At 33.5% G+C, this 8,725-nt stretch overlaps 1 protein-coding gene and 1 non-coding gene across 2 annotated transcripts; one reads left to right on the plus strand and one right to left on the minus strand.

Moving 5' to 3' along the window:
* The first annotated feature begins 6,753 nt into the window (after window positions 1-6,753).
* Window positions 6,754-7,625, plus strand: LOC133332615 (uncharacterized). Its single transcript, XM_061540997.1, has 2 exons — window positions 6,754-7,374; window positions 7,437-7,625. Exons 1-2 carry the CDS (start codon window positions 6,754-6,756, stop codon window positions 7,623-7,625), a joined length of 810 nt encoding a protein of 269 aa, XP_061396981.1.
* Window positions 7,626-7,689: 64 nt separating this feature from the next.
* Window positions 7,690-7,762, minus strand: Trnar-ucg (transfer RNA arginine (anticodon UCG)). The gene has a single exon. It is a non-coding gene; the product is annotated as a tRNA-Arg (tRNA).
* Between the last annotated feature and the right edge of the window lie 963 nt (window positions 7,763-8,725).

Below are 8,725 nucleotides of genomic sequence, written 5' to 3' on the forward strand. Positions count from 1 at the left end.
GCCAGCCAGTCTAAATTGAAATTTACTTATGGAAACGTCATTCAGCAAGGCTGAAATGAATTTTACCTAAGGAAAACTTAATTCAGCCGGGCTGAATTGAAATTTGATTTTTGCCAGGCTGAATTGAAGTTTACCTAGGGAAACCATAATTCAGGCAGGCTGAATTGAAGTTTTGGTATGGAAACCATAATTCAGCCAGCCAGTCTAAATTGAAATTTACTTATGGAAACGTCATTCAGCAAGGCTGAATTGAATTTTACCTAAAGAAAACTTAATTCAGGCGGGCTGAATTGAAGTTTACATGTAGAAATTTGATTTCCGCCAGGCTGAATTGGAGTTTAGCTAGGGAAACCATAATTCAGCCAGGCTGAATTGAAGTTTACTTATGGAAACCATAAATCAGCCAGGCTGAATTGAAGTTTGCATGGGGAAAACTTAATTCAGCCAGGTTGAATTGAAGTTTTCCTATGGCAAAATTAATTCAACCATACTGAATTGAAGTTTACCTATGGAAAACTTAAGTCAGCCAAGCTGAATTGAAGTTTTCGTATGAAAAACGTAATTCAGTCGGGCTGAATTAAATTTTTTTATGGAAACCGTAATTCAGCTAGGCTGTATTGAAGTTTTCCAATGGAAACCGTAATTCAGCTAGGCTGAATTGAAGTTTAACTGTAAACAAATGAATCCAGCCAAGCTGAATTGAAGTTTACCTATGGAAACCATAATTCAGCTAGGCTGAATTGAAGTTTAACTATGGAAACCGTAATTCAGCCATGCTGAATTGAAGTTTTCCTTTGAGAATCCTAATTCAGCCCGGCTGAATAGAAGTTTACCTATGGAAAACTGAATTCAGCCAGGCGGAATTGAAATTTTCTAATGCAAACCATAATTCAGCTGAATAGCAGATTTTATATCGAAACATTAATCAGCAGGGCTGAATTAAAGAGGAATTGCAAATTTCCTATAAAAAGTCCTAGTACGTTATAGTTATAGAAAATTGACATGAAAATTATCTTGTAATGACATTTGGTTTGTGTAGGGAGCTGTAGGTCGATATTGTTTTATCGAAGTTTACGCATGGAAAACTTTATATATACATCTTTCTAAAAATGTCAAGCTCTTCGCAAGGTTGCTTACGTGTTATTATGACACATTTGTCCATATATTTATGATTACACACACACTTATATAATGAATACGACATATGTATGTATGTGGGTTTTGGTGGCATAATTTTTCCACTGACCACAATGACGATAAAGTCGGCTTTAAAAAAATACATAAAAAAATAAAGTTCGAATCACAAAACTATTCTTGCGGGTAGGATATAATTAAAATGCAAATTTTGACAGTGGGACCTAAATATAATGGTTACACAAAACGCGAAGGAAAATGAATTTCAACTGACTTTAAGATGTGTAATTAATTTATATTAAATTTTAAATTTGTAATTTTTATTTGAAGATATATAGGTTCCACTGTAGCTATTTAAATGACCATGATAAAGAAATTATTGCATACAAAAAAATCATTTTCATATTGAAGTTCAAGATATAAACATGAGAAAAAAAGAAATAAGTTTTATAACAGGCCCTTTGATTTGATTTGAAAGAAAGGGGTATTTGAAAAAGTAGTTCTTAAATAATTATAAAGATATTCTTAATATGGGGGCTATGTCAATGGATGGACGTACTTCGAAATTGAGAAATCGAAATAGAATTGAAGTTTACCTATGGCAAACTTAATTCAGCAAGGCTAAACTGATGTTTACCTATGGCCAGGCTGAATTGAAGTTTACCTATAGCAAACTTAATCCAGCCAGGCTGAATTGAAGTTTACCTATGGCAAACGTAATCCAGCCAGGCTGAATTGAAGTTTACCTATGGCAAACGTAATTCAGCCAGGCTGAATTGAAGTTTACTTATAGCAAACTTAATTCAGCCAGGCTGAATTGAAGTTTACCAATGGCAAACGTAATTCAGCCAGGCTGAATTGAAGTTTTCCAATGGCAAACGTAATTCAGCCAGGCTGAATTGAAGTTTACCAATGGCAAACGTAATTCAGCCAGGTTGAATTGAAGTTTACCTATGCCAAACGTAATTCAGCCAGGCTGAATTGAAGTTTACCTATGGCAAACGTAATTCAGCCTGGCTGAATTGAAGTTTGCCTATGGCAAACATAATTCAGCCTGGCTGAATTAAAGTTTCGCTATGGCAAATTTAATTCAGCAAGGCTGAATTGAAGTTTATCTATGGCAAACGTAATTCAGCCTGGCTGAATTGATGTTTATCTTTGGCAAACTTAATTCAGCCAGACTGAATTGAAGTTTACCTATGGCAAACTGGGCAACTTCGAAAAAATATTCTTTAAAAAATCTACGCTATGAACAACTTCGAAAAAAATATTCTTTAAAAAATCTATGCTCTGGACGACTTCAAAAAAAAATATATTTTTTTTAAATCTACGCTCTGGTTGACTTTGAAAAAATATTCTTTAAAAATCTACGCTTTGTTTGACTTCGAAAACATATTTTTCGCGGTCTGTACGACTTCGAAAATTATTTTTTTTTTAATCTACGCACTGGACGATTTCTGAAAAATATTTAAAAGAAATATGGCGACTCCGAAAAAATATTCTTAAAAAAATCTACGCTCTGGGCGACTTCGATCATAAAAAAATATGAATCGAGTGCCATCAAAAATACGCGTTGTTGGTCTTTGTAAAAATACTTCTATAAAAAATTTAAAAATATGAAATATTCAATATCTCCCGAACACCCCAAACTAAAAACACCATCCATGGCTAACTAACCCATTTCGAGAGGAAACCAAAAAAAATCATAAAAAAGTTCTTCTATTTTTTCGAACGTGTTATTGCACCCGCTTGCCTGTCTGTCTGTCCGGCTGGCTAGCTATCTGTATAGCTGCAAGTAGCTAAAGCAAGCATGCATATTCGCTGAGATTTCTGAATGTACATACATACGTACATATGAATATATATTTGTAAATTTGTACATATTTCGAATAATAGACGACACAAGAAATTATTTGTTGTCAACAACAAAACCAAAATAAAAAAGCCAAAACGAAATGAAATGGCTATGGGAAGGCGAAGAAAAAAAAAACGATTTTTTTAAAATTTAATTAATTTACACTTTGCATATATTTGTTGTTTATTTTCGTTGTTTTATTTTTTGTGATTTTGTTTTTAATCGAACAGGCTCTTTTGCATAAAAAAAACGAAAGCACAATAATAATAAATAAAAAAAATACAACGAATGAAAAAAAACAAATACTCTAGATTTCGTGTTCACACAAAGTAAATGAAGGCAGGCAGGCAGTATTTTGTTCTTTTTTGTTTTTGATTAAAAAATTTAAAATTATATACAGTAAACCCTCTACCAACAAACAAATCAGGTTTGAATGATAAAGTGCAAGCGAACTTGGTTAACAAAAATCGTTCATTAAGTGGCTGCTGGTCAGATATATATTTCAATTTACAGGACTTTTCTAAGTACATAACCAAATCTTAAAGAGGGTGTTGTTGTTTCATTCAAATTCTTTACAAAATACAAACTAACCTTTTTTTAATTTTTTTAAATAATTTTCAATTATTTTATAAAACAAGTTTTAAATCTCTCTCTTATTAACCACCGTTTTTTTAATATTTTTTTATTTTTAAAAATAAAACAAAATCCTTTTTATTTTCTTTTTCTTCTCGTTCCTCGGTTCCGTTCTAATTACTTTCGTTTTTTATTTGATTTTTTTTAATAAAGCTACTTTTGTGTGTGGGCCAACACAAAACACTCAATATTGAAATTTGAATTTCGATTTTATTTTTTTTTCAGTTTTGAAACGATCACCGCGCGTTGCTACTCTGCGAGAGACTAATCCGAAAATTCTTTTACTTGACAAATTTGCTGTGGTGTGTGATGTCGTGTGTCGGCGGTGTAATAACGGCCTCTGTGTGAAAATAACACGAACATTGTTTACCACCATGCTGAGCAACAGATGTTGAGGAAACATCATTGAGATTGTCAATTGGTATAGGGCACTAAGGCAAAACTAAAGAAAATAAGGGTGTGATGGAAACTTAACACACATCATTCTAGACCTAATTCATTACGCTGTGCCAAATTTCGTGCAAATCGAAAGATATATAGGGACTTTGGTGCACCATTTTACATTAAATCGGACGAAACTATATATGAGAGCTATATCTAAATCTGAACCGAATTTCCAGAAACTTAACACACATCATTTTAGACCTAATTCATTACACTGTGCCGAATTTCGTGCAAATCGAAAGATATATAGGCACTGTGGTGCACCTATATTTACATTCAATCGGAAGAAAATATATATGGAAGCTATATCTAAATCTGAACCGATTTTCACGAAACTTAACACACATCATTCTAGACCTAATTCATTACGCTGTGCAAAATTTCGTGTAAATCGAAAGGTATATAGGGACTTTGGTGCACCATTTACATTAAATCGGACGAAAATATATATGGGAGCTATATCTAAATCTGAACCGATTTCAAAAAAAAAAAAAAAAAAACTTGACACACATCAATCTAGACCTAATTCAGTACTCTGTGTAAAATTTTATTTTAATCGGACCAATATTGGCAGTTTGGTGGACCATTTATATAAAATCGGACGGAACTATATATGGGAGCTTTATTTAAATCTGAACCAATTCAGCGAAACTTCGCATACATAAATTTGGACCTAATTTTTTGCGCTGTGCAAAATTTTGTGACAATCGGCCTAAATTTGACTCTTTGGTGCACCATTTACATAAAATCGGACGAAACTATATATGGGAGCTTTATCTTAATATGAATTGATTCCAACAAAACTTTGCATACATTAATCTGAACCTAATTCAGTACTCTGTGCAAAATTTTGTGACAATCGGCCTAAATTTGACTCTATGGTGCTCCATTTACATAAAATCTGACGAAACTATATATGGGAGCTTTATATAAATCTGAACCGATTCCAGCGAAACTTCCCATACATAAATTTAAACCTAATTTCGTACGCTGTGCGAAATTTTGTGACAACCGGCCTAAATTTGACTCTATGGTGCTCCATTTACATAAAATCGGACAAAACTATATATGGGAGCTATATCTAAATCTGAACCGATTCCAACAAAACTTCGCATACATTAATCTGAACCTAATTCAGTACTCTGTGCAAAATGTTGTCTCAATCGGCCTAAATTTGACTCTATGGTGCTCCATTTACATAAAATCGGACAAAACTATATATGGGAGCTATATCTAAATCTGAACCGATTCCAACAAAACTTCGCATACATTAATCTGAACCTAATTCAGTACTCTGTGCAAAATGTTGTCTCAATCGGGATAAATATTGGCAGTATGGTGCTCCATTTACATAAAATCGGACGGAACCAGATATGGGAGCTATATCTAAATCAGAACCGACTTCAACAAAACTTGACACACATCAAATTTGACTTAAGTCAGTACTCAGTGTAAAATTTTGTTTCAATCGGACCATTATTGACAGTTTGGTGCACCATTTACATAAAATCGGAGAAAACTATATATGGAAGCTATATCTAAATAGGAACCGATTTTTCCCATTTTCAATAGTGTTCCTCCTTGGTCCAAATTAGTGACATGTGCCAAATTTCATTCAAATCGGATAATAACTGCGACCTTTACTTTGTTCACAAAAATACATGGACGGACGGACATGCATAAATCGACTCAGAAAGTGATTCTATCCATATTCTCAAAAGGAACCATAGGTCTATCTCGATTCCTTTTACCTGTTACAAACATATGCACAAAGACATTTTTTTAGAAACTACTTGAAAAAATATTTTTTTTAACAAATCCAAGCTCTTCTGTACCCTGAAAAATGTTTTTTTTTTATTTCAAGTTCTACACGACTTTGAAAAACTAGTTTTTTTTTTAATTTAAAGAAATATATACTTTTAATTTTCCCACGCTCTGCTGGACCTTGAGTACATATATATTTTTTTTAAATCTACGCTCTGGTGGATTTTGATTTTTTTTTACGTTAAAAAAAATATTTTTTAACCTATGAGGGACCTTGAAAAAATATTCTTTAAAAAATTCTTCAGTTCCGGTTGGATGTTGAAAAAATATTTTTCAAAATCTATGCTTGTTTTGGTTCTTAAAAAATGTACGTTGAAAAAAATATTTTATTATTACATGAATGATCTTCGCCCTAAAAAGGCATAAAAACAAAACTCAAAAATATTTTATGTTTAAAGAAATAGAACCCTATTACGTGCATTAGAGTGCCTCAAATTACAGATTGTGGTCAACCAAGGACATTTTTAATTGGGCAACAATAAACTGTTAAATTTTCAGCAACTAGAAAATCCCACTGATCTCCACTTATTCGAGAGCATAAAAAATTTCTTAACAAAGCAAAAATCCCCTTATCAATGTAAAAAAAAAAACTATTTGCCATCGATGATCTTATCTAATGTCAGACCGATAGTCAGTATGCGAACGACCACACAACTTGATATGACAATCAAGTGTTCTGTTTTCTCTGGTCGTTTGTACTTTAAGCTTTAAATAGAGAATACAAATTACAATCAGTCAACAATAAACATTAGATCAAATAGCGTGAAGCTTAGTTGGATTGTTGCCAACAAAGAACGATCAAGTGGAAGTGTTTAATAAAATTCTTCAAAAAGAAAGCCAACTTAAACCCCAAAACACCTAAAATGACTACTCCTCAGCAGCAATCATGGTGTGGTAAAGATTTTAAGCCCAGGGTATTTAAAAAACATCCACCCACAGTGTGCTATGACAAGCCGACCGCAGCTCAAGTAAACAAATCCGAATACGATGATATGCGTTTCCAGGCACTGATGGGTGACGTGGTGGAATCGTTGATTGTACCCAAACGTTCCGCGCGAACATGGACAATGCAAAAAGGTGATTTGTGTCGAGTCACCGTGTGTGAGGGTTCTCAGGTGGGTGATTTGAATTTTTGGAATTTGAAAAATACCAAAGAGCGGTTCTATTCGGGTAAAACACGACAATTGCATAGTACTCACCTGAAGGTGTACGATCGTCTGTGGAGTTGTATGCCATATTTAAGGCCAATGGCCACTTTTGTTTTTGATACATTGTCGAAATATGGCATTGATGAAGATGGTGGTTCACTGCACGATGTGGTGGGTACTCGATGTGATGATTATACATATAAACTAATTACGGGCAAAGATCGTATTGGTAGCTGCCACAGTAGTTTGGTGAAGGCAGTGGTCTCGGAACGTGGCATGACCGAGGAGGATGTACACGATGTCTGGAATATATTTATGTGTACTGGGTTTACAAGGGTATGCATATAAATAAAATTAATACCACTTACCTTAATTAATGTTCCTTGTTAATTTCGTAGGACACCCAACAGTATTTCTGCAAACCCAGTCCAGCCCAAAAGGGTGATTTTATTGAATTTATTGCCGATATGAATCTTTTGGTGGCCCTAAGTGCCTGTCCCCAGGGTGATGTTTCCGTGGCGGTGGGTAAAGAAGTACCCGATGAAATTTGCCATCCTCTCAAGGTGGAAGTTTTTCGAAAAAAGTAAAAACACCTATAAAAGAAAGTGCATAACAAAAATAAATTTAAATAAAATAAAAAAAATGAAGCTTCGACCGTGACAGGACTCGAACCTGCAATCTTCGGATTCGAAGTCCGACGCCTTATCCATTAGGCCACACGGTCTTGTTGTAAGTGTATAAGGTTCAGTGAATTTAAAAGGCTCTTCTTATCCTTGCACAAGGACATTACATAGCCAAACAGTATTTAGGGGTGGGTTTTTTTTACATTGGTGTCGGTATGTGTGTATGAGTCCGAATATTTGGTTTATTATTGATTTAGGGGAAATGGAATAGAATGAGAATAAACTAAAAATAGAACAAGGATACAATGTTAAGGCAAAAGGTATAGAAATCCAATGGTACATAATGACAATTTGTGAAGCTTTTTTGGTACCTTCATCATCTAGTGTTTACAAAATAAAGGTCCAGTTGTTCCATTAAAAATGTTCTTAAAAATATAGCAGTGTCGGTCTTCAATGTGTGATTTCATGGAAAAAATCTGCTACGATGGCTGTGTATTACAAGTTAATCCAATTGGATTTGAAAAACTTTACGCTGCGTGGACCCATAAATTCCCATGGAAAATTTAAACAAAAAATATTTTTTCAAAAATCCACTCTTATGGTTCTGCAGTTTCTTAGAAAGATATTGTATCAAAAATTTCTCTGAGTTGATCAATATAATTTAAAAATCGATATTTGTGGATCTTCTAGTCCTTCAAATAAAATACTTTTTGTTTTAAATTCAAACTATTTTCTCTGTTGATCATCGACGAAAAATTCTTTAAAGAATCCCGGTTTGGGTCTCAACTGGTCCTCGAAAAAAATATTCTTTCGAGTTTGAGTCTCAACTTGTCCTTGAAAAAATATTCTTTAAAAATATCCACAATTGATTCTCAACTGGTCCTTAAAATAATATATTCGACATTAAAAACTCTCTTCCACAATTTTTGATTCTCAACTTATTTTTGCTTGAAAAACAAATCCATTCTTGATTTTTTTCAACTGGGCCTTCATATGATTTTAAGTACAAAAAGATTTTTAGGCAAAAATTTTCTTTGACACTGAAAGGGTTTAATATTCTCAAA

The sequence above is a fragment of the Musca vetustissima genome, unplaced genomic scaffold (genome assembly GCF_032173495.1).
Source record: "Musca vetustissima isolate MV318-11 ecotype Yass unplaced genomic scaffold, APGP_CSIRO_Mvet_v1 utg2910, whole genome shotgun sequence".
NCBI classification, from domain to species: Eukaryota; Metazoa; Arthropoda; class Insecta; order Diptera; family Muscidae; genus Musca; species Musca vetustissima.

Coding starts and splice junctions, on each gene's coding strand:
- LOC133332615 (XM_061540997.1), top strand. CDS start 6,754: ATGACTACTCCTCAGCAGCAATCATGGTGTGGTAAAGATTTTAAGCCC. Junction 7,375..7,436: donor TGTGTACTGGGTTTACAAGG/GTATGCATATAA, acceptor TTAATTTCGTAG/GACACCCAACAGTATTTCTG.